The sequence below is a fragment of the Vombatus ursinus genome, unplaced genomic scaffold (genome assembly GCF_900497805.2).
Source record: "Vombatus ursinus unplaced genomic scaffold, bare-nosed wombat genome assembly UNPS02004827.1, whole genome shotgun sequence".
NCBI lineage: Eukaryota > Metazoa > Chordata > Mammalia > Diprotodontia > Vombatidae > Vombatus > Vombatus ursinus.
Window position 1 is genome coordinate 1061060 of NW_020944605.1, and position 27260 is coordinate 1088319.

General features: G+C 35.7%; 1 protein-coding gene across 1 annotated transcript in view; it reads right to left on the bottom strand.

Annotated features, from left to right (window-relative positions):
* The window catches only part of DMD (dystrophin), a 2133690-nt gene that overhangs the window by 658603 nt on the left and 1447827 nt on the right, over positions 1–27260 (bottom strand). The window contains exon 51 of the mRNA XM_027841994.1: positions 15878–15995. Coding sequence (XP_027697795.1) covers positions 15878–15995 — 118 coding nt within the window. The remainder of the gene's footprint in view (positions 1–15877; positions 15996–27260) is intronic.

The following is a 27260-nucleotide window of genomic DNA, read 5'->3' on the forward strand; positions in this document are numbered from 1 at the left end:
AAACTAATTGATGGATAAATAGGATTTATTATGATAGTCAAGATCACGTCTATTATGTAATATATGCCCTCAGGAACCCCATACAGTTACATATACCTTGTAGATCCGGGAGGAATAAAGGACCTATTGACTAATGAAATTTATGAGCTTAGAGAAATTTGCATGAGAAGTACAATGCATAATAAACTTCAATATGTTTAGAAAATTACAAGAAGGAAAAGACCTGTAATCAGAACAGGTGCTTAGTGAGGCTCATTTTAAAGGAAGCATTGATTTGATTGTCTTTCTAAGAGTAAAAACTTGATCTATATAATAACAACAATAATCCCTTAAAATCACATGGGATTTTATTTCATAAAGAGCTAAAAGTACCACTACATATCTTATCTCCTTTACAATATCATAGTGATTCAGAGAGGAGGAGTTATGATTACACTCATTTTAGAGATGGAGGTGCAAAAAATAAAATATAAGGATACTGCTGATACATCTAATTTTCTCTGGGAGTGTCTATTTCAGAAATCTTATTAAAGTTAAGTTCTTCCACTAAAATGCTCCTCTGATGTACCCTCATGATATGGCAGTGACCCTGGGCTCTTAAAGGCTTGGCTAATAGAATATGGAAAGGTTCTTAGTACAGGTCCAGTTGAGCCTTTACCAGCCTTCAGTGGCACTTATGTCATCTGAGCAGTAGCCTATGCATGGAGAGGCTCAGCACCAGAGTTCTGGCCAGGAGAGAATAGATGAAGTTTGTGGCTACAATGTCAACAGGCAATCACAACTTCACAAAACTTAGGTGAAAATTAGGTTTGTTACAAGATAAATGAGCACGTGTGTGGAACCCATAGAGTTTATAATCCACACAGAAGTCTGTATTTTTATGACAGTATAACAAAGCAAGGAGGAAAAAACAGAAATCTCCACCTAAAGGGGGGAGTGGTATGGGAGGGGGAAAGGTGCAGTGAAGGTGGGGAAAGGACAAAACTCCTCCTGAAAGGGAAGAGCAAGGTGACAGCAAAGACCACATGCTATTCTCTTAGGAACTGCTAGACCACAAAGAAGATCGTTTGCTTATCTACAAAGGTCCCAGTTGCTCAAGCAATTTTCTTAGGCTAGTATAGACTGATCGGTGCCTGTCTTGTCCCCCAAGGACACACAAGGATTCCAGCTTGGGAAGTAAACAGCACATTACGTCAGCTCGGGGTAGGTTGTATCCTTGACACATTCAGAGCCTCCTGCATACTCTGGGTCCAGTGTTTCTGGAAAATGTGACAACTCAAAAAGACAAGTTCAAGGGACCCCTTAACATTCCTTAACAACAGCAACTAAGAAACACCATCTACCGAGGAATGGGATGCTAGTAATCTGCATCAGTGGAGTATACCCAACAGATTAAGTCATTAATCCAACTCAATTTAAAATTTTTGTGAGTCACTAATTGTCCAACCTCCCCACTTCTGGGAGCAGAAAATCTTTCCTTTGATGTATAAGTAAATTCAATCCTATCTGAGACAAAACTTTTTTTTTTAAGCACACTATGTGCAGAACATTATATTAGATGCTGGGGTATAAAAAATTAAAATGATTAATAATTATGATGATAATGACAATATAATATTATTAAATTATATTAAAATTAATATGAAATAATATACCAACAATAATATATTAAGTTACAAATAATATTAAATTATTATTTAATAATAAAATAGCAGCCAGCATTTATATAGGATTTTTAGGTTTGTAAACCACACTATAAACTTCCTTTTATTTCACCCTCACAGCAACCCTGGGAGGTAGGTACATCCACTTTACAGATGAGGAAATTGAAGCAGGCAGAGATTAAGTGACTTGTCCAGAGTCACACAGCCAGTTCGTATCTGAGGTGGATTTTACGACTCCAGGCCCAGCACTCTATCCATTACACCAGAGGTGTCAAACATGAAGCCACAACTTGCCCACAACCTTCCAGAGTACAGCCTGAACCAGATTAAAATACAATTAGGCAATATTTAATAAAATAAAAACACCATATAACATAGATAATGTTAATATATAGGTTTTTTTTAAGTCAATAAGCAGCTCTCAGGGATCTACTTCCTATTTGAGCCTGACATCACTGCACTATACCATCTAACTGCCCTTGCTGGCTCTTAATTCTCATAGGACTATGATGTCTTAAAGTTCTAAGAGGATCTGATTTAAGGGTTGTAGAAGCAGGAGGAAAAAAAAAGATGAATTTCATTTTAAACCTATTAAGTTTTAAGAGTTCAGACCTATTGAGTAAAATTGAGATATCTACATAGAAATGTCCACTGTGCAACAAAAATGTGGAGAAATTTGTACCACATATAAAAATTTGCTAATCATCATTAACATGATAATTATTCATATTTACATAAGATTTTAAAGTTGCAAAAGCACTTTTCTGTGAGGTGATACTGTGATTATCTCCTAATTGATGGATGAGGAAACCGAGGCTCAGTAAGAGTAAGTTGTTTGCTCACAGGCACTCAATTACTAAATGCTCAAACTTGAGTTTTCATCTTTAGGTTTAGTGTTCTTCCTACTCTGCCTTGACAGTCGAGGGCATGAGAAGATGAAGCCTTCAAAAGAGAGGGGGAAGGAGCAGGACTGAAAGCTGAACTTTAAGGAAATGCTAATATTTAAAGAGAAGAAAGGAAGAATTGGGATCCCAGAAGGATAAGGAAAAAGGAGGAAGTAGGAAAGGAAAAGAACCAGGATCATTGACATGTGAGGTATTTAGTGCCTGAACTGGGAGCTGTCTTCATGGAATCTGGTAGTTAATACAAAAGCATAAGCTAGAGGTATCTAGTGTATGGCTAATTACAGAGCATCTATTGGCACAGACCATGTACTGTGCAGGACAGTGGGGTTGCCTTTGGCTTCCTGGCAAACATAAATCTTAACTACAGCTTTTAGCTATAAAAGGTCAACTGCAGGTAATAGATGCTGTTAGGGAATGCATATAGTTGAACCTACTTCTAAAATAAGGAAGGATCTCTTTAGCAGGCAAAAGATGTGATGAAACTATTGGGAATCATCTTGTTGGGAAAAGATTTTTTATTAAACTGTTAAAAACAGTGGCTTATTTTAAATTTCAGTGTGAAAGGATTATATATATACACGTGTGTCTATATGTATATGTATGTGTTATGTATATGTATATATATGTATATGTTATATATGTATATGTGTGGACATATATATATATATATATGGTAGAAGAAAACAATGAATTGATGAAGTTGCTTCAAAACTGAGTTAATGCATATCTTCAGATTTAAAAAAAATTATAAGGGAAATATTTTCTCTCTGTAAGGGAATGGTCTTGGAAAGCCCAGAACCTAATCAGAGAAAAGGAGCCAACAGCAAGACATGAAAGGAAATGTAGGTAATGCCTTTATAAAGTATGAATTAATTATTTCCTTAAATGAATCAGAAAAGAAGAATAAAGAATGGTAGGCCATGCTTCAGGGTAACCTTTAACAGCGCAGTGAGTTAATGAGATAGGCAGCAGCTCCTAAGGTGATGAGTAGAAGATGGGCGGAGCTAGAAAACAGAAAGTTGCGCTTTATAGAGCTGGGAAAACGGAAGGACAGAAGTAACCACCTTTAAGGAGATAAGTCTATAAAAGTGAGTCTGCTTCAGCCCATCCAAAGGAGGTGTGTTAGGTCAGAAGCTGAGATACTGAACCCTGTCCACTCTTTCCCCTAACCCAAATATGGACCCTAAGACAGAAATCTTGTATCTCCTTTTCCACTTAGGTTCTTTCTGGGGAATCTGAAGCCTTTTTCTCTCAGTGCAGGAAAGTTTTTTGTTTGTTTGTTTGTTTAGCTTTCTTTGTTTTAAATGTTGACTTTGTCTCTATAAAAAAAAAGAATGTGTATTTATATGTGGACATATATTTACTGGGGATACATTTGGGAGGAGGAAACTGAGGAGGAAAATATCCCCACATTAGAGAGCAACAGAGATAAAACTAATACTGAGGAATTTTCACAGAAGGGCTATCTCTGCCTGGAATAGCAAAGATAACAAAATGATAAAAAGAATTACAGATCCTTTAATTCTCCCTCCCGGAGTGGAGAAGGAGTATCTGAAGACCCCACATGGCAATAAGCCTGTAGTAGCAGGGTGAAGAGCACATAGAAATGGCTGAACAACCCTAATGATTACCCAGTCACTATTACAGTTTCCATATATCAGGTTTTTAAATGATAAATGGGGATTTTTTTCCCTTGAAGTATTTAAAATTTCATCTTTTTTTCAAATAATTTTGAATATGTTTAAAGAATTCTAAACTAAAAAAAGTTTTAAAAAATAAAAGAATCAGGTTTACATGATATTGTGCTGTTGGGAGTAGTAATATTAATAACTCACATTTACGTAGTGCTATAAACTTCAGTAAGTGCTTTTTTCACAACTGCCTTGAAATATGTAGGACACACAATATTCTTTATGTTTTATAGACAAGAAAACTTATACTATAATTAAGCAGCTCACTTGTAATCACAGAGCTAGTAAAATCCTTCATCTATTATACCTAGGAAACTATTTTTTTGGTTCAAAGTCCACAGAAATTTGTAGAGAGTTTCTGATTTTAAACACCTTTAATCCCAAATTTAGTGTTCTGACCTGTGATTTTTTTTGTTAATTCATTATTTGTTGTTCCAAAATTTTGCAATACAAAGATAGGAGCTATGTTACCCATCTTTGCTTCTCCCATAGGACCTTGCAGACTATAGGTACCCAGAAAATAGTTATGGAATTGAAATTAATTCAACATAGGAATTTTAATCTCTCTCTTCCTACCAATAATTTCTTAAATATTTGAACTCTGCCTATAGATTTGCAACACTGGTAAGATAATTACAAAATGTACGCTGTAAACTTCATATTGGCAGGAAAGGTATCTTATTTAAACTCTCTCTCCTAGCACCTAGGGCAGTGCTCTGCACCTAGTTGGCATTTAATATACAAGTGAATATTGAATGAATTATGAGATTTAAAAGAGGGAAGTGAATATGGGAGTCATAAAATTGATACCCAGATTAGTGATATCTTGAATTTGATCCTAAAAGATAAGTTCTCACATAAAAATTATTTCACATTTTATGCCTGACCTACTGCTGAACTCCTATATGCCTATCTTTCCCCCACCAACCATCTGCTTTTATCATTTAATTTTCCACAGAGCTCTCTAACTAAAGCTATAATGAGAGAGACAGAAAGAGAGAGAGAGAGACAGAGAGAGAAAGAGACAGAGAGAGAGAGACAGAGAGAGAGAGACAGAGAGAGAGAGACAGAGAGAGAGAGAATGAATAGATTCAGTACAGTCAGTTGATATTCAGGACTTTATATCTATAGCACCCTGCATAATGCTGTGCAAAAAGTGGGTGCTTAATGAATATTGGGTAGAATGGACTGGATTCAATTAGGGATTCCAAGCCAAAATGTCAGGAAAGACCTCTTCATTTTTGTTAATTGTGAAATAAATAGAGGAGACACTTATGCCTAAATATAGGATACTAGGTTTTATTTTTTGTTTTGTTGTTGTTGTTTTTTGTTTTGTTTTGTTTTTAGTAATGCCCGAAGACATGATCTTGACCTCTTTATACCTTGACTGCTTCTAGATATAAAGGTCTTGAGTCCAACATTACAATTCCCTTGAGATAGGAGCTGGAAAGAGTAATTAAGGTTTCTGAAATAAACTCAATAACTGGTTAGGCAGAGGGAACATAGGGCAGCAATTAAAAAAACCAGCCACTGCAAAGAACTCAATACTTATCATTTGACTTCACTTAAAATACAATTCACTCTCTAACTAACCAAGCTGATTACAATCAGGTATATTCAAATAAACAACACTGACAAGACAATGAAAATCATGGAGGTCCATAGATAAGCGTGAAACATATTCATATGAAGACGACCACTCACACTGAGATTTTACCAAGGGTATTACAAGTGCACAGGGATTTCTTTACTTGATTTCCTCTAGATAGAATTTAATTACCATGTATGGATTTTCCCAGATGTATAAAGTTATGAACCATGATTTACCTGGGAGGAAAAAATATTCTAATATAAGATTCCATACATATTAAACAAGTTTTATTTTATCTGAGTCCTTCCTAAATATTTCATTTCTGGCAATTTCATAGAGATAATGAAGCAGGGGAAAACCTTCAAATAAAGGGATTCATTTTTATGAGTTGCTATTTTATTTCTGTCCCTTTCAAGGGGAAGACTAAATCTATACAAAGAAAATTCTATTTAAAACACTATTGGAATTTTATGAGTATTGAATTTCCTTCCCATTTCAAAGATTTCAAATGGAGAGATATACTGCAGCGCCAAAGGACTGAAAATCACATTGTTTAGATAAACATGTCTTGTCATAAAAGTCTCAATACCATTCTTAGTGGACCCAATCACATCTCTGAGGTAGCATTCAAGCTTGGGTTCTTAATAAGCAAATAACATATTACAATAGACACTTGCTTTCAATAAAATGATATTTGGGGGGCGATTTGGATTAGAATCTTTCCATTAAGCCAGAGACATTCATCAAGGCAATCTTAAAAGGCATAGGAACAAGGAAGCAGAACAATTCAAATCACTAGGCATTAGCAGCAAGATGCAAACGCACTCAGGTCACTCAATTTTTCTTTACATTATGTGAAGTATGAGGGGGAAAAAACCATCAATGCTCTATGAAAAAAGAAAAACTTTGCAAAGTAAAATGGAAAATATTTAAAGATCGCTGATTGGAGGTTTTACAATGAATACCTAGCTATTCTTTTTTTGTGTGAAAAGAAATACTCAAATTTTCATTTGTAGAATAGAATGTGAGATTTCTATGTGCTACATAAAAATTTGCATTTTAAAAATTCCATCTTTTAGATTTTTCTTAGACATGATACACAGGTGACTCATGAGTGGGATGATTATTCAGGCTCTTAGCTGTTATACAACTCATCAGCAGCTAGCCATCTTTGGACACTCAGTCACTATTTCAGGCCATTGTGGTTTAGAAGTTAGTAAAGTAATACTAATGCAAACTTAGCAGCAACTTCTAGAAGTAGACACATGTACAATTATTTCACGTAAGGCAGAAGTGTCCCATACTGTGTTTCATAATATTTGTAAGTGCAGCCTGAACTGGATTAAAATATAATTAGGAAATATTTAACAAGATGAATAAAAATACAATAGAATATAGATAATTTTAATCTTTGGTTTTCTAAGTCATTGTGCCATTTTTATTTGAGTCTGACTTCACTCATTTAAAGTATGGAATCAAGAATCATCTACACCAGTTATGCAGTGTTTTTATTGAGCATTAAGATGGGAAGCAAGAAAATGCATTGACAGATTTTTCTGTGCCATGGTAGTCTTGCTTGGCTCTCTATAGACATGACCTTCCAGCAAGTGAATCATTTATACACTGAAGGAGTCTGTTTAACCACCTAATATAAGAGCCTTCTTCCCTAAAAACCACATATATCAATGTTCAATTGCTTAGCCAACTATGATAATTTAAATTAAAAAGTAGACCATGGGATGCATGGCTGAAAGAACCCTCAAAGATCAACAAGTCCAATGCCTTCAATATTGCAAGGACGTGACTCAGACTCAAAGAGTTTTATTTACCCAATGTCACATAGACAGTAAGTAGTAGGGATTTGAAATAAAGTATTCGGTCTCCAAATCTGATTTTCTTTCTTACTTGAACAAACTATCTCTCAAAAAGGACTATCTTAATTTTCAGTCACTTATTACCAAGCCAATTAAATGTTTCTGACTCTCTCCTAGCCATTTCCTCCTAGGAAGTGAATCAAAACAGAAACAGAAAAGATCTTCAGGTCTAGTGATAGAGAGTTCCATGTTATGATTACCAAAAAGCTACTGGGCATTCCATAATAGTAGGACATAAGTGCCTTGAAGGTAGTGGCTGTTTTTGTCTTTGAATCTAGCATGGTATCAGGGCACATAGTGTTAATCTTTACTTATATGTGATAGTATAATTAAAATTATGGGTTTTACACTATCAACCAATGAGAATGGAATAGAGGAAAATGTGAATTTCCAATTGGCACATGTTTTGATCATTTAGAAGTATTCTATTAATATTGTTGCATTATGTTTGAATACAAGTACAGTAATTATTCCAGATTTCTTTTATATGGAAAGCAGTTGGGCAACTTTGTCTCCTCCTTACTTGCTTTGCTTTCTATATACATCACAAAATTATTAGGTACAGACTCTACATTTTAGAATTAAAACAAAGTGTACATGGATTCTCTTCAAACAACAAGAAACTTCTTTTCTTGTAGGTTAAAAAAATTCTCAGTAATGTGGAATCCAATGTGTGTGGGTAAGATTTGCTTTGTTTGTTAGGAGCTAATTATTATCCCTGGCCCTCTTCAGTTGCACAATTGACATCCAGTTTGAAATGTCCAATAGGAAATTGGTGATATAAGACTGAACTCTGGGGAGAAATCAGAGCTGCAGACATGCCTCCTCAACTCCTCATACATGTGTGTATGTACACATACATAGATGTGTGTACATGTATGCCTATGTGTGTTTATATATATATATATATGTATGTATATGTATATTCATTGGGAATGTTTGAAAGGAAGGAACTAGTAGATAAAGAGGGAATAATGATGGGTTACGGGAATATGACACATGTGATTTGCTGAGATCCAGGGCAAATGCAGAGGGGTTGGTCTTTGTAAGAAGGGTTACCATATTGCCAGACACTGGGAAAAAGGAAGAAAGTATAGAGGATAAAGAAGGGATTAAGAGACAGAAGAGGGAACTCACAATGAATAGCTTCAAGTTTCTTAGTAAAGTAAGAGGAAAGGTCCTCAGCTGAGGAAGGCTGTGAAGCGAAAAGAGTGAGAGACTTGAGAAGATATGAGAAAGTTTAGAATAATTACTCTGGGAAGTAAAGGAACCAATTAGGGAAGAATAAAAAGTTTCCTTTATCAGAAGGAATATATATACATACACACACATTATGTACATCAAGGAAGGAATCATTTATTAAGCATCTGTTCCAAGCACTGTGTTAACACCTTTAAAAATATTATCTCATTTTATTCTTACAACAACCCTGGGAGATAGGTGCGATTATTATTTCCATTTTACAATTAAGGAAACTGAGGTTGACAGAGGTTAAATGACTTGCCCAGAAATATAAAGCTAATAATTGACTGAGGCAGGCTTTGAACTCAGGTCTTCCTGACCCCAGGCCCAATGTTCTATTCAATGTGCTACCCAGCAAGGTGGCCTCAAACATCACAGGCTCTTTTTACAGCCCTGCCCCTGCAACTTTCATCAAGGAAGAACCTCTGTGGAAAACCTATCACCTGCAAGGCAGCTAAGACAATTTAGGTCAGAAGAGTCAAATTACTGCTACCACTTCAACCACCATATCCCCTCCAACTCTGATTGAGACAGCCTAAGACCCCGACCTCAAGAATCCTGGGAAAAGTGATGATCACCAGCCTGCTTCTAGCCCAGACCCTGCAGCTATCAATAAAGTTAACAATTGTTGTAAAGAATGTCTTCACCACCACTAATAGCAACTGATAACCAACTGCTACTGATAAGAGGCTAAGTCTGAGAGCTCTTATCGGTCCCAGCAACCCCCAGACTGTACTGCTTTCAGCTCATCCCCCAAAGCCATCATTCAAAGAAGCAAGCCCTGGGCAAAAGAACCTGGCAACTGCTTCTGCAGGTACTGCATCTCCTACGTTCTCAACAACCAATACTACTACAGATGCAGAAAAAAAAGTTCTTAACACCAAAATCTTAGCACTGTTAAATGCTAATTTGTTCAATTTGTCAACTATCATATAGTGTCAATGGAAATGACATTAAAGCAGATGCATTACCATCTGCTCTGTTGCCACACCCCCAGGACCACTAAACCTTTCCTTTTGACTTGGAGTTGATGCTTATTATCTAGGTTATCTCTCCCTTTAGAATGTGAGCTCGTTGATGTCAGGGACTGTCACCACTTTTTATGTATTTTCCAAGTACTTAGCACAGTAAGTGCTTATTAAATGCTTTATCATTCATTCATTCATTCAATGAAAGTTTCTCTATGGGGAAGAAATTCCCTCTGTTTATATTAGATACTTCAAAGTTTCTTTGATGGAGGCAGGAATGAGTTAATAATGTTTCCAAAAAAGTCTAATTTATGCCTAGAGAATAATAGTTTAATCACTAATTATATCATTATGGTCCCCATATGTTAAATAGAATTGAAAAAGAAATCCTATGAAGATTCATTTAGGATAAACACAAAATACTGGCTTGGATGATCCGTGTGATCTATAAATGATTCTAAGCTTGGAAACAGTTCTCATCTGCCAATGTCTTTTCCCAAATCAAAAACAAATGCAGAGAGAGCTAAACTAGTTCTTTCTTAACACCTTTTTGAATCAGCAAGTATCTTAATCAGTAAATTCCAGACCAAAAATGGAAAAGAAAAAGAAAGATGACTAATCAGAGATTATATCATATCCTAAATCGCTAACTTGAAATTAAGCAAGGATTTGAAACATGGTTGGTATCTGCATCCTTATTTGAAGTTCAGTAGAATCCCATTATAATGTGGCTCCTTATGTGACAGATGCTGTTTTATCCTCAGTCAAATCATGCTCTAGAAGAAGGACTATATAGAATAAAAGCCCAATATGGAGCACTATTTAGCTAGAAGGTTAGTATTAATATTGTGTCCTTGTCTCATTTATAAAGGGATACACACACGTATACATACACACATATAGACACACACACATACAAATATATGTGGATACACACATTAATTGTGAGAAAACCCTTTAAACATTTATCTCCCTATTAAACATTTGTAGATAGATCATATATATGCAGTTAGAGAGAAAGACATAAATATGGAAAAATAGCAAAAGATAATAGATAAATAGATAGATGATAAAGATCTCAGCCAGAAAAGCATTATTCACTTGACTAGAATCTTTCTGAAGTATAGTTGCTGCAGGGAAGAGGTAGAAAGTATAGAATTTGCATTATAAGAACTCTTTCAAATTAAATTTGACATAACTTCAAATTAATTTAATTTCCTAATATGTACAAGGCATGGTGAGAGGGTCTAGGTGTAGAAAGGTAAAAATAATACAGAGTCCTACCTCTCAAGAAGCCAGATAAATATAATTAAAGCTCAAAAATAATGGGGCAAAAGAGAATCCCAGATAATGTTCTTTAGGTGGGACAGAAGACTCTTAGCTAAGGACGTGACAAAAAGTCTCAAAAAGCAGCTGGTATCCACTCTGTGTCATGGAGGGTAAGAGGAAAGATAAAGCAGATGAGGAAAGAGTGTATTTTAGGCAAGGGGCCATGGCTTTTGCAAATGCATGGAAGCAATTGATGGAATGGTGAGTCCTGGGAAAATCTAGTAGTTCAATTTGGGTGGAACATAGCATATGAAAGGAAGAAGGGAAAGGCAGATTGGAGCCAGATGTGGAGGCAGGCCAAGAAGTTTGATTCTGGCCTAGTGTGAAAAAGGAGCCATTGAAAGGGATATTTGTGTGTGTGTGTGTGTGTGCGTTTTTTTTTTTTTTTTTTTTTTTAAGGGGGAGTGACATTGTCATTTCTGTTCCTTTGGACAACTATTTTTGCAGCTGTTTGAAGAATGGACATGAGGGGGAAGAGACTGGAGACAGGGATACCAATTTGGAGATGATTATAATAATTCAGTTGAGTGATGATAACAGCATGAATCAAGGTTCAGGTGATGTGAACATAGAATAGTGGATAGCTAGGAGAGATGCTACTGGGGAAAAATCAATAGAAGTCTGCAAATGGCTGAATATGAAATGTTAAGAAGAAAAAGGAGTTAAAAAAATGAATATCAGCTTTCTACATAACTGAAAGGATGGTGGTGCTATCAAGAGAAATAAGGGATTTGGGACAGAGATGAGTCTTAGGGATGAAGAAGAGGATGAATTCAATTTTTAAGATGTGAATTCTGAGGTGAGGGTGAAACATTTAGGGGTAGTTGTCTAGCAGGCAGCTGGAGGTGTGGAAATAGAAGTCAAGCAAGAGGTTGGGCCTAGATATTTAGATTTAGGAGTCTAGGGGCAACAACCCTAGAAATTAGATGAGATAAAATAGGGAGAAATTATATTTAGCGAAGTCTTAAGACAGAGACATGGAGGACCTCTATGCTTAGGGAACAGAAATTGATAATGAATTAATAAAAAGTATTGTGAAGAAACGCTCAGAGAGGCAGAATAAGAACCAAGAGAGATTCAAAGGAGAAGAAAGTATCCCAGAGAGTGGTCAAGAGTGTTGAAAGCAGCAGATATGTTATAGTAGCTGAGAATGAGAAAAGGCCATCAAATTTAGCTCTGCTGACCTTTGGGAAAACCATGTCAATAAAATGATGGCACTGGAAGCCAGAGGACAAAGGATTGAGGAGTAAGTAGGTGGAGTAAGTAGGAAGTATAAGGGATAGCTAGGTGGTATAGCAGACAGTGTACCGGGCCTGGAGTCATTAAGATCTGAGTTCAAATCCAGCCTCAGACACTGCTTAGCTATATGTCCATGGGCAAGTCATATAACCCTGGTTGCCTCAGTTTCCTCATCTGTAAAATGAGCTAGAGAAGGAAATGGTAAACCACTCCAATATCTTTGCCAAGAAAATACCCACATGAGGTTATGAAGAATTGAACACAACTGAAATGACTGAACATCAAGGAAGCAGAAGTAGAAAATTCAGAGTATTCTTTCTAGGAGAATAATGGTGAAAAGGAAGAGAAGTATAGAAGTCTAAAGTTGGATGATAAAGTCAAGTGAAATTTTTTAAAAGCTAGTCAAAACCTGACCATACATGTAAAGGGAGGGGAAGACTCCAGTAGATAAGGAGAGACTAAAGATAAGAGGGAGGGGAAAATGCAGAAGGAGTGAGTTCCAGAAGGAGATAGGAAGAAATGGGATTAAGGACATGAAGGGGTTTGTTAGAACTTGTAAGACAGGCCATAGGGAAATAGCCTCTCAGAATTTATGCAGCTTGGTTACATTTCCTCTGAATATCTCAATTACTGTCGAAGAAACTGCCATCTTTCCTGTCACCCAGACTTACAAGGCTGGTGTCTTCTTCAGCTCTTCAGTCACCCTACAGAAACCAGCCATTACCAAATCTCACCATTCTCTCTTCACAAGCTCCTTTCTCTCTACTCATAGACAGTCACCGCTCTAGTGCAGGCTCTCATCACTACTCACCTGGAAAGTCACACAATCATTGCAATTGGTTTTCTTCCTTCAGGTTCCTCTGAAATCCTATCCATCCTTCACTCAGTTGCTGAGGAGATTTTTCTACATCTTAGGTCTTACCATGTCATGCTTCCCACTCCCCAACCCAATGATGTCCAATAGTTCCTTATTTCCTCCCAGATCAAATATAACATCCTCCCCTTGGCATTTAAAGTTCTTCGTAACCTGGTTCCATCCTCTTTTCTAGTCTCCTCAAACCTGACTGTCTTCCATGCACTCTATGATCCAGAGAACCTAGCCCACTTGCAGTTCCTCAAATGTGATATTGTGTCCTTTTTCCTCACCTTTGCACTGGCTATCCCCTATACCTGGAATTTTCTGGTGTCTCACTTTCACCTCTTTATTCCTCTGGTTACCTTCAAAAAACAGCTCAACTCTGAGCTTCTACGAGATGCCTCCCTAGATCTCCCTATCTGTCAGTGCCTTCCTGATGAAATCACCTTCCATCTAACTCTGTATTTGTCTTGTATATACAGAACTATTTACACATTGTCTCTCCAGTTGGGATACATACTCCTTGAGGACAGAGACCATTGTGTATCTGCTCTGCAATACCAGTTCCTGGAAAGGTGCCTTGGGGTCTGTATTATATTAGACTATTCTACCTCTCTGTAGCTTTCTTTGGGTGTTTTGCATGATTTCCCTACACTTAGTACCTCCCCACCATCTGAAGCCAGTCTTCTGATATTGGGCAGAGTTAATGAAGTTACAGCCTTTCAGAAAGAGATGACAGCAGCATTAGTGGTATGATACTTTTAGTGACTCTACTCTTCCAATTTTACAAAAGTCTTAAAGATGATGGAATATAAGATTGTTAACCCAAACATGAAGAATAGCATCTTATCATCTGAGAATGCCATAAAGACAGAGAGAAGAAAGATTTTGAGATACTGAGTAGGGGACATAAGACTCATCATGACAGATGATCTAAACCTTCTCAGTAAAGCAGATCACAAGACCATTTGATCATTTAGGAGGAAATGTGTTTAATTCCTGCAGCAGGGTTCCTTAGCTGAGAAATAGGAATGGAGAAGTGTGCCAGACTTAAGAACAGCCACTGTGGGGCAGGTAGGTGGTGCAGTGGATAGAGCAATCACCTTGGAGTCAGGAGGACCTGAATTCAAATTTGGCCTCAGATACTTGACACTTACTAGTTGTGTGACTCTGGGCAAGTCACTTAACCCTGATTGCTTTGCCAAAAAAAAAAAAAAAAAATAGCCAGTGTGTGAACATGAAAAGGACAAGGGGACAAGGGATTTAGGAGTGGAGGATATTGCATTGTTGAAATGGATAACTAGAGAGCCAAGAATATGAAAGGGAATAACAAAACCTGAATAGGCATGATTGGGAAAACAGGGTTGTAGGGAGAGAGTGGAGGTCATGGTGTGGATGAGGAGTAGAGTTAGAAAAAGTGAGGTTAAAGCAACCAAAGACTGCTCAGAAAATGGAAATTCAGCATTCAAGATCATATTATAGTTTTGGATGACGGTGAGGTCTAAGGGAAGACCATCCCTATGAGGGACTGATGGTATCTCTATGATTCTGTGAGGTAGCAATGAACATTGGTTCCAAGTGGAATAACCATTTGGTTATTTATGGATAACAGGAGCAAGGATCTAGATGTGGTGATAAAGATAGAAGGAATGGACCTCAAAGGAGTTCAAATTGGCTGAGCAATGTGCCAAAGGAAGGTCCTGGGTAGTGCAATGGGGACAAGGGGTAACTAAGTGGCATAGTGGATAAGAGTGCTAGACTTGGAATCAGGAAGACCTGAGTTCAAATCCTACCTCAGACACATGAGCTGTGTGACTCTGGGAAAGTCACTTAACCCCTCTCAGCCTAATAAGAACACCCATCTCACAGGGACTGAAAGGTCAAATGAATTAGATGCATGGGGTTTTGCTAACCTTTAAGTACTACATAAATACTTGCTCTAAATTCTATCTATGTAGTAAATTTTCCCCTCTAGCATAGTATTTTATGGAGCAAAAGAGGAAAAAACAAAAACAACCAACCCTGCAGAGGGTGAGAAGGGGTGGCATGTCTAGGTTTCTATGAGCACTGAAGATAGAAAGAATGAGAGGAGAAGTGGTGAGGTGTAGGATGAAGCAGAGTTTGTGAACAATAGTGTGGGTGTGAGTGTGGGTGCTGGTCCCTGGGAGTAGTTTAGAGGCGGGTTCCAGAAGGAACAATGGAAGTGTTGGGCAGGCGAATGCAAGACCTACGGAGGGGCAGGAGGTAGGAATCCATCAGCCTTATAGGAATCAAATATGGAGAAGCTAGTAGTCTGATTGGACTAATTAGAATTAAATCATTCTAATATCTAATTGAATAACTATAATTCAATAATTCCAATTAGAAATAATTTTAGCATGTTTTTCATAGGCTGAAAAATTTCAGATTCTTGAAGGAAAAAAAAGTAAGAAAACAGGCCCAATACCCTCATAGTGTTATGACTATATTTTCCAGGAATCTGCCCTGAGTTTCACAGGGCAGCAGAAACACCACTTACTGCGATCAGTAATGATTGTTCTGGCTTCTTGGTTGCCCGTCTTGTTTTTCAAATTCTGTGCCGCAGTAATCAGTTCTTCCAGTTGGGGGCGCCGCTGCTCCAAATCCTGTAGTGTTGCCTAATTCAACAAACATATAAAATTAAAAGTAGCCCTCAATACTTATCTATAATGGATAAACTGTGGTCCTATTCAAGGATATTGCTGATATTTGCTGCTCTCTACAGTTCTGAGGGTTTTTCTTTTTAAGTGGATAATTGCACTCTAGGCATGCATACATTTTGAGAAAGGCAAAGTGCTCTATCTCTGCACATTCTTTATTTATAGGAAGTAAAGTGTTATTTTCAAACTAAAGAAAAATATTTTTTGAATTTATGGGAGAAGGGGTTATTAGAGACAAGCCCCTCCACTGGTAATAGTTTATGCATAAAAATTTAACCAGAAAATGTTTTTTGTTCATAGATATGTGGGCAATTGCAAATGGAAATCTTGATTACAGATTTGCTTCTGAATATTTCAAAGCTTTGGTTGAGCTGAATTACTATACTTGGGCTCATTTAAGTCAATATAAGAATTCTGAGATTAAGAACTGTCATTCTGAATTGTGACAACTTATTTAGCAGACAGATGACTGCTTGTGCTTATAACCTAATTCTTTGTGAAGTCCTGATGAGACTATGAATTTCTATAATGGGGAAAAGAAATATTGCCTGTGCTGCTAACTAGCTTCTAAGTTTATGCAGGGCTTCAGTTTCTTCATCTCTAATCTGTGAGGGTAACATTAGTCAAAATCTTGGATTCCTTCCACTTCTAAAATGCTATGATAATATAAACCTATTTATATTTGCCTTTGACATATATGGGCTGTGTGACCCTAGGTAAGTCATTTAGGCTTTAAGTGCTCTAGGCCAGGGCTTCTCAAACTTTTTCCACTTACAACCCTTTTTCCTGTTTGCAGTGGGCGTAAGGGCATGCTTAATGCAAAGTGCACAAGCTTTGTGTTCAGAACCAAGGCTGTAGTGAATGTGTGATGCAGCATGGGCAAACGCTGCCAGAAACACCTTGGATTCATTACACGTTTGATTTTTAATTAATTTTTGGTCATTGAGCATTCAGAAATTTTTCACTGTTGCCCAATTTTTCACAACACCATATGGAGTCGTGACCCACAGTTTAAGGAGCAACATTACATGATTAATTTTTATTTTCAGATGTAACACATTACCTGGCGTACAGAAGAAGCTTAATAAATGCTTCTTGACTGATAAGTTGCAGAGAAGGTGCTAGCTTGCATGACTAGAGGAACTTTTCTTACCTATATCAATGAAATCACAAGTCCCATCCTTATACATGCATGCATGTATGTGTATATACATACATATATGTATATATACATATATGTGTATATGTGTACAAAGATGTACATGTAAACATATATACACACATATATACATCGTTTGTGTGTATGTATGCAGAGAGAGAACAGAGAGAGGTTGCTGCCAACTCTAAATCTAAGATCCTAATTAAGACATGAAATGTTTCTTTAGTGAAATTTGATTTCTTTAATGAAATAAATTCTAATCATGTCAAGGTTTTTTATAAAGATTTTTTGTTTAAGTTGTCACAGTATAGAGTATTTGAAATACTTGATAAATACATATTTGCTATAGGTGGAAACTTTGCTTTAGAACATTTCTTCCTTTCATAGTAATTCTTTAAACATTTTAAAATAAATTTGCTTTCATATATTGTTTTTTATTACCTTACATTTCCTAATGTTTACCTCTGACCTGCCCTTTCCAGAGAACCATTATTTATAGCAAGAATCAACAAAACTAACCAATACAAGAGAAGTATCTGACACAACATTCAATGTTCCATAACCATGATATTCCATCTATGTGAAGAAATGAGAGATGGGATACCTTCTCATATCTACCCTTTGCGAACAAGTGTGGTCATTTTGAAGCATTTGGTTTCCATTGATTTATTGTTACAATTTTGATTTACGTTATTCTGGTCCTTGTATATATTGGTTTCCTTCTTTTTTTTTTTTTTGCTTACTTCCCTATGAATCAGGTAAGTCTTCCCATGCTTTTCTGTCTTCATAATATTCATAATTTTAGAGCATAATGATATTGCATTACATTAATGTGCAAAACCCAAGAACTCATCTAGCCATTCCATATTTGATGGGCATTTAGTTTATTTCCAGATATTTTCTATTACAAAAAGCGCAGCTATAAATATTTTCATGTATACGGGATCTTTCTTTTTTTCCTTGACTTCCTTTGTATGTATGTGTCTTCAGAGATATTGTCTCATTCAAGATAATATGTGTATGTATATACAATATTATGTACATATAAACATACAAATATTGTATATATATATATACATATACATACATATTATCTCATTTGAGATAATATATGGACAGACACACACAAATATTATCACATTTGATCTTCACAATAACCCTAGAGGTAAGTGCTACTATTATCTATATTTCATAGTTGAAGAAACTAAAATGAACAAGTTAAGTGACCTACCAAGGGTCACAAAGCTAGGATCTGAGGCAGGATTTGAACTCAGGTCTTCCCGATTCTAGGCCCCTCAATATTAAGGGAACTAGGTGGCCCAGTGGATAAAGAACAGGGTGTGGCTTCAGGAAGACCTGAATTCAAATCCAGTCTTAGACACTAGCTGTGCGTCCCTGGGCAAGTCACTTAACCTCTGTCTGCCTCAGTTTCCTCAACTGTAAAATTAGAATAATAATAAGACCTACCAGGGTTATTGTGAGAATTAAATGAGATATTTGTAAAAAGTGCTTAGTATGGTACCTGGAATAGAGTAGATGCTATAGAAATACTTACCTCTTTTCTTTCAATAGAATTTCTGGGTCAAAGAGGGTGGCTTTTTAGGTATTTTCTTCATAATTTCAAGTTTCTTTCCAGCAACCAAAAATTGGACCAATAATTCATAGCTACACCAATAATGCATTAGTGTGCTCTTACATAACTCTTTCAGCCCTGACTATTCCCAGATTTTGATATTTTGCCAATTGGCTTGTTGTGAGGTAAAGCTTTGGAATTGTTTTTTGCTTGGTATTTCTCATATTAATGATTTGAAACATTCTAAACCAGTTATTTTTGCCATTTGCTTCTTTGAATATAAAATAGAAATGAAAATCTTCATATTTCTTAAGATTCTTAAGCTACCTTAAGGTATTTTTAACTGCTTTAAAAATATTGAATGGAGTATCTTCTTTATTTAGTGAACCTTGTTTTTTAAAAAAATATTTTATTCTTATTTTTTCGAAGGGTAACAGTGGTGTAGTCAGTCACCATGGAATTTTCTCTATATAATCATCAATAAATAATCGCTGCCACCTAAGCCTCTCCACAATGGAAGGACAACATTCTGTATGAATTTCATCACAAAATGTGTGGATTGATTTGAGATGTGAAAAATCTTCCCACGTAATAAATCTAGCGGGGTTCTAAAATGTGAAGACTAGCTATTTTAAGACAGTGCATGGTAGAAAAGTGGTAGATACTGGGTTTATGAAGTGACCTATTTTATCCTACTAATTTTACAGGATTTTTTTTTTCCTCTGAAAGGTCACATTTTTACCCTACTAGGAAGCAGTGGGGAGCTTGACTTCAGAATTCTGGCTCAATAGCTTTTGGCCAGAAATATTTAAAACAAAAGAAAGAAGCAATACAAACACTACATATTTTATTTGAGAGTTTGTTCCCTTACTGTATTGAAAAGCTGGTGGAATCAACTTTTAACAAATTTTCCACATTTGTAGACAGTGATTGTTCAAAAGAAAAATCCAATTTTCAGGTTTCTAACTTTTATGGTTTCTTTACACAAAGGGGTATTTGAAATATGGAACAAATTGCCAGACAGCAATTGAAGTAAGTAGCATAAGTCAGTTGGAGAGAACTGAACATATTCTATAGTAGAAGATATATAGTCATAGATAGATTTTTAAGAGATAAACATTTTCTTGGGGTAGGTAAGACCAGCCATCTATGACATACTCAACTAAACATGTACTTTGGAATTTGGTATTTGTAGAAGTTTCAATACATTCAGTATCTTTTCAGACAGCAATTGCTTAGAAATTTCTGATAAAGCTATCTTTATTCTATAGGTTCAAGTAAGCATTTTGAGTAACACAGAGGATAAACTTTTTGGTTTCTGTATTTTTAAGGGAAAATGAAAAAAAAAAGGTTTCTAAATCCCTTGATATTTTAAGAATGTAGCTTATATATTTATCAAGTTTGAAAAACTGGGTTCCTCTTGCCTGTTCTCTTTTATATAGAAAAATTGTATAATTCAAAACATTCTAATACTCTAGTTTTTTTCTTTCCTTTAGGAATTCAAAGTTCAATTAAGAAGTATGTTTTAGAAGTGACTTGATCAACTTCAGTCTGAAGCTTAATAGACGCTAAATTAAAACTGACCACAATGAATAGTTTTATCGCAGAAATTAGCAAGCACGTCAGTTTAGACTTAAAACAGTTCATTTTCCTCTCTAATGAACAAAATAGCTCTTAGGGTATTGTGAAACTTGTTCTCTAGTTGGATGATTCTCTAATTCTGCTGACAGATACATGCTATGTAAGCACCTGAGGAGGCTATTAATAGCATACTTTGAAGCAAGTTCCTTAAAAATTTCAGAAAATGAAACACTAATTTAAAACACTAGGAGTTCTCATAGCACTTCTGTTGACATATTTTACCTCACCATGCATGGACCAACCAGGTATCCAAATCTTAACATAGAGAAATACACTCAAAGAAAAAAAAATACAAATTACTCATAAAGTTAATGAATTTAGCAAAACCAAACCTATTTGTTGAATGGCTAATCTGAATCTGAAGAATTTCAGAATAGGAAATTCCCCTTCTTAGAGGGTAAAAGGAATAATATGAGTATGATGCTTATTTATTTTAATTTAATTTTGACCTAAAAAGACTACTAAGGTCAAATCCTAAATCTTAGATTCTTTCTACTGGGACAGATGCAGAGAAGGTGGCACTCCTTGAGTGTCAGAGAAGGGTGTTAATCAGCCACACCTGAAGGCCAACCCATCTACCAATCATGGTTGACTTACATTTGCCAGGGGAGGTCCCAATTATGTATTCTCAGGTAAATCAGAAGGAAGATACACCTGGATTTAAAGGGCCCTGTGACCCTCAAATGGGGTCTTTGGTCTCCAAGAGAGACCAATGACCTCAATTTATAGGTTACTGGTAGCTTAACTAATAAATCGGTTAAATCATTCTCAGAATTTTGTCTCTTGTAACTTCATTTAGCACAGTTTATACCTGTGTAAAACACATTTATTAGAAATCCAATATGAATTAACAGAGCAGAAAAATATAATGTACTCAGTATTACCTAAGTATATTATACAGTTTATTGCTTTTGTATTATCTACTATCTAAATAAAAACAACTATTGGAAACAGGGAATGAAACTATCCTATTTAAAAGGAATCTTCAGACAGCTATTGGACTACATACACTAAGAACAGCTTACCCCTTGGAGATCTGAATTCATAATGGACTCCACTAGCTGAGAGAAAATGAAGGGGAAAAAAAGAATGATAAACTTGTATCTTCAAATGAAATCTGAATCACAAGTTTTTATCCTACCAAGTCTCCCCTGTGGTAAGGGAAGCTATTACAAAAACAGCTGGTTATTTTACTTCAAATTGTTGTAAAGAATTTAATGGTATTCTTTAAAATGAAATGCCACATACAATCAGATTAGAATGGAAAATACCATGTTTTTACTTAACCTATATCTAATAATATATTTTAGTTAAAATAATAAATAACAAATTTTTTTAAAAAATGGATTCTCTATTCCTTGTTCCCTAGTAATCAATATTCTTCTCATGGTAAGTCAAAGTTAGTTACAATTTCAATACAAGCCCCTAATTATTTTCATAGGTTTCAGAATGAAAGGCATTATTGTGTTAAAGGAAGGAGAGTCATTGGAGTTAGAAAGACCTGGGTTTTATCCCTGCCTCTCACAGATAATGGCTCTGTGGCTATGGGCAGGTAATAACTTCTCAGTGCATCAACCAACTTTCTTAATACTATAATCTGCACAGGAGTTGTTCATCTATTATGGGTGGAAGCAGAATCTATTGTGGGAGTTGTCTACACAAAAGAATGATAAAAACAAAACAAAATCAAAAACACCCACCGTATCCAAGAGATCTACAAATGTGATGAACTAAAAAGACTACAAAGGTCAAATCCTAATCTTAGATTTAGCATTTAGATGAAAAGAAATATTAGTGCTGAAGGATTATAATTTAGATGAAAAGAAATGTTAGTGCTGAAGGACTATAATTGGAGTTATCAAGAATGATTTTGTGTCTAGTTTAGGAAACTACCTATAAAGACTGATGCCAAAAACAAAGGGGGAAATAAGAATTTAAACCATGTACCTGCTAAACTGTAATCTTTATAGTTTGCCAGAATATTTTAGTTCATTTTGCATGTTAATCCCTTTAATTTTTCCTCTGCAAGTTAATCGCTTTAGTTTCATTTTTTAAAAAAGATACTCCCTTGGCTAAACTTTAATGAGGCATAGCTTCTCATAGGGCATAGCTTGTTGCAGGGTATAGCTTCATGTAGGGCCCAGCAAGCTGCCCTTGACTCAAAAGAACTGGGTTCAAATTCTGCCTCTGTCACATATTATCTGTGTAATCCTGGGCAGGTCATCTCTCAGTGCTCTGGACAAGTAAGACCTCAAGTGGAAGAGAAGGTTCTGATTTGAATCAATGGAGGGAACTTCCATATTCAAAAGTTTTCTATATCAAATCATCAGCTCAGTCCCTAACCCCTGAAAGAGCAGGTAGGATTTTGGCAAGGAGAAAGGAAGGGGAGAGCACTATAGATGGCTGAAGCAGAGGAAACAGACATTTGCCAAGGTCTGTTTGCAATAAATATGGACATCAACCTAACTGGTACTGAGGGTTCTTGGGGAGTATTAGGAGGTAAGGTTAGATAGGTAAAGTAAAGCCAGAGAATAGAAGATTTTGAAGACCAGGCAGAGGATTTTGAACTTTAGCCTGAGGGCAATAGGTAACTGTTGAAAGAATTCAAACATGTGAGTAACTTAATGAAAGTGGTGCTTTTGGAAAATTAATCTCATAATATTGTGTTGGAGAGGTTAGAGAAGATAAGTTCTAGAGGGAGGGGGATCTCTTAGGAGGTTACTGCAATAATAAACTAGATGAGGATAGTATCAGTGGAAATAGAAAATAAGAGACAAATGAAATCTATTTTTCTGCATTTTCATATAATGAATTTGTTTTGTTTTACTCTAATTTTGTTTTAAGTGAAGATTTTTATTTGTAGGAGGCTTAGTGAAAGGGTGAGTGATACAAGAAAAAAGAAAAAAAGGAAAAGTGTTGTTTAAAAACACTTAGAGAAAAGGAGATGAAAATTCAGAAAGAGATACGCACACCAGGTCAGGGTTGGTTCTATCATATTAATTTTAACGTGTGACTTCCAGAGCCAAGATGGAGGAATAAGGCCAGAAATCCCTTGAATTCTTCCAAATTCACATCCAAACAACTGCAAAATAACACCTCAAAATGAATGCTGGACTGGGAGAACCAACAAGACGATGGTTTGCACCAATTTTCAAGCTGAAGACAATTTAGAAGGTTGGCAGGAAAAATCTATCTCATGTGGGTAAAAGGGAAGTGCAGTCCAAATCAGGCAGTAGTGGGGCAAGCCAGTAGGAGGTCCTGAGCCCCAGTGCAGGTCAGAGACTGAGGCTCTGCAGCAGGCAAGTAGCCAGGACCCCCACAGTACTGGCACAGCATTAGGCATATAGCCAGGCCCAACCTCCAACCCCTCCTGGCCCTTGCACAGTACAGGCCTCCCACAGGCCTGGCACAGCACCAGGTGAGCATGCAGGGCCCACAGCCCCTGGCACAAAAAGCTTGGGACAGTGGCCACTTCATCCCAAGAGCAGAGCTCAACTTTAAAAGTCATGAAATAGAAAATGTAAAAAAATAGGGGAAAAGGAACAAAAAACAAGAAAAGAACATGACCATAGAAATTACTATGGTAACAGGGAAGATCAAAACTGAAATTTCTTAGAAGAAGATAAGAATGTCAAAACACCAACATGCAGAGCATCAAAATAAAAATGTAAATTGGTCTCAAGCCAAAAACAAAACAAAACAAAACAAACAAACAAATAAACAAAACTCCTGGGAGAGGTCAAAAAGGATTTTAAAAATAAAATGAGAGATTGGAAAAAAATTGGGAAAAGAAATGAGAATGAAGCAAGATAATCATGAAAAAAGAGACAACAGCTTAGTAAAAAGAAGCACAAAAAATGGAAAAAGATGCACCAAAAAGTCACTGAAGACAAAAAACTCCTTAAAAATAGAATTGGCCAAATGCAACAGGAAGCAAAAAAAAAAGCTAACAGAAGAAAATATCACCTTAAAAAATAGAATTGGACAAGTGGAGGCTAATGACTCCATGAGGCATCCAGAATCAATCAAACAAAATGAAAAGAACAAAAAAAAAAAAAAAAGAAAAGAAAATGTGAAATATCTCACTGTAAAAACAACTGATTTGGGAAACAGATCCAGTAGAGATAATTTAAGAATTATTGCACTATGTGAAAGCCAAAAAAAAAAAAAAGAACCTAGACATCATACTTCAAAAAAAAAAATCATCAAGGAAAACTGTCCTGATATCCTAGAATTAGAAGATAAAATAGACATTGAAAGAATCCATCAATCACCCCCTGAAAGAGATCCCAAAATGAAGACTCCCAGGAATATTATAGCTAAATTCAAGAACTCCCAGATCAAGGAGGAAATATTGCAAGCAGCCAGAAAGAAAAAAAAAATTCAAATATTGTAGAACCACAGTGAAGATTATACAAGATTTAACAGCTTCTACATTAAAGGAGTGGATGGGCTTAGGATCTGCTATTCTGAAACACAAAATAGCTAGGATTACAACCAAGAAGCACCTACCCAGCGAAAATGAGCATAATCTTGAAGGGGAAAAATGGTCATTTGATGAAATAGATGATTTTCAAGTATTCCTGATGAAAAGAACAGAGGTAAACAAACAAAAAAACTGATTTTCAAATACAAGTCTCAAGAGAAGTATAAAAAGGTAAACAGGAAGGAGAAAATATGAGGAATTCAATAAGGCTAAACTGTCTACATGCCTATATGGAAAGATGATATTTGCAACTCCTAAAAACTGTTTTACCATTAAGGCAGTTAGAAGGATTACACATAGATAGAGGGTGCAGGTATAAAGTGACTTTAATGGGATAATATCCAAAAGAAAAAAACAAGTAACGGGGGAGAAAGAAGATTACACTGGGAGTAGAGGGAAGATAGAGTTAAAATGGGGTAAATTATCTCACATGAAACAGTATGAAAGATCTATTACAGTGAAGGGAAAGATGGGAGTGGGGTGGGTGCTTGAATCTTACTCTCATTAGAATTGGCTCAAAGAGGGAATAACATATGCACTCAAATGGGTATAGAAATCTATCTTATGTTACCAAATGTTTAAAGAGCAATTAATTCCAATACTATATAAACTATTTGGAAAAATAGGCAAAGATGAAGTCCTATCAAATTACTTTTACTACACAAATATGATGCTGATACCTAAACCAGAAAAAGCTAAAACAGAGAAAAAAAAACCATAGACCAATTTCCTTAAAGAATATTGATGAAACATTTTAAATAAAATACTAGCAAGAAAATTACAGCAATTTATCACCAGGATCATACACAAGAAAGCAGAGCTGATTCAATATTAGGAAAACTATCAGCATAACTGACCATATCAATAACAAATCATATGATTATCTCAATAGATGCAGAAAAGCTTTTGACAAAATACACTACCCATTCCTATTAAAAACACTAGAGAACATGGGAATAAATGAAACTTTCCTTAAAATGATAAGTAACTTTTATCTAAAACCATCAGCAAACATTATGTCATGGGGATAAGATAGATGCCTTCCCAAAAAGATCAGCGGTAAAACAAGGATGCCCATTGTCACCACTATTATTCAATATCATACTAGAAATGTTAACTGCAGTAAAAGAGAAGAAAAAGAAATGGAAGGAATTAGAATAGGCAATGAGGAAATAAAACTATTACTCTTTCCAGATGACATGATGGTACACTTAAAGAATCCTGGAGAATAAACTAAAAAACTCCTTGAAATAATTAACAACTTTAGCAAAGTTGTAGGATATTAAATAAGCCCACAGAAAGCATTTGCATTTCTTTATATTACCAACAAAGCCCAGCAACAAGAGATAGAAAGAGATTCCATTTAAAATAACTGCAGACAATATAAAATATTTGGGACTTTACCTGCCAAGACAAACCCAGGAACTATACACTTTTCACCTAATAAAGTAAGATCTAAACAACTGGAAAAAAATAGCAGTTGCTCACAGTTAGGCTAAGCCAATATAATAAAAATGACAGTTCTACCTAAATGAATTTATTTATTCAGGACTATACCAACTACTAAAAATTATTTTATAGAGCTAGAAAAAATAACAACAAAATTCATCTGGAATAACAAAAGGTCCAGAATATCAAGGGAACTAATGAAAAAAAATGCAAAGGAAGGTAGCCTACCTGTTTCAGATATAAAACTATATTATAAAGTGTCAATCATCAAAACTATTTGGTACTGGCTAAGAAATAGAGTGGTAGATCAGTGGAATAGATTAGGTACACAAGACACAGTAGTAAATGACTATAGTAATCAACTGTGATATATACCCAAAGATTCCAGCTTCTGGGATAAGAGCTCACTATTTGACAAAAACTGTGGAAAATAATATGGCAGAAATTAGACATAGACCAACATCTCACACTGTATAGCAAGATAAGGTCAAAATGGATACATGATTTGGCCATAAAAGGTGACACCATAAGCAAATTAGGAGAACAAGGAATAGTTTACCTGTCATATCTAAGGAGAAGAGAAGAATTCATGACCAGACAAGAGATAGGGAACATTACAAGACATAAAATGGATAATTTTGATTATATTAAATGAAAAAGGTTTTGCACAAACAAAACCAATGCAACCCAGATTAGAAAGAAAGCAGAAAGCTGGGAAATAATTTTTTACAGCAAGTGCCTCTGATAAAGGCCTCATTTAGCAAATATATAGAAGACTGAGTCAAATTTTAAGATTACAAGTCATTCCCCAATTGATAAATTGTTAAAGGATATGAACAGGCAGTTTTCAGATGAAGAAATCAAAGCTATCTATAGTCATATAAAGAAATGCTCTAAATAACTATTGACTAGAGA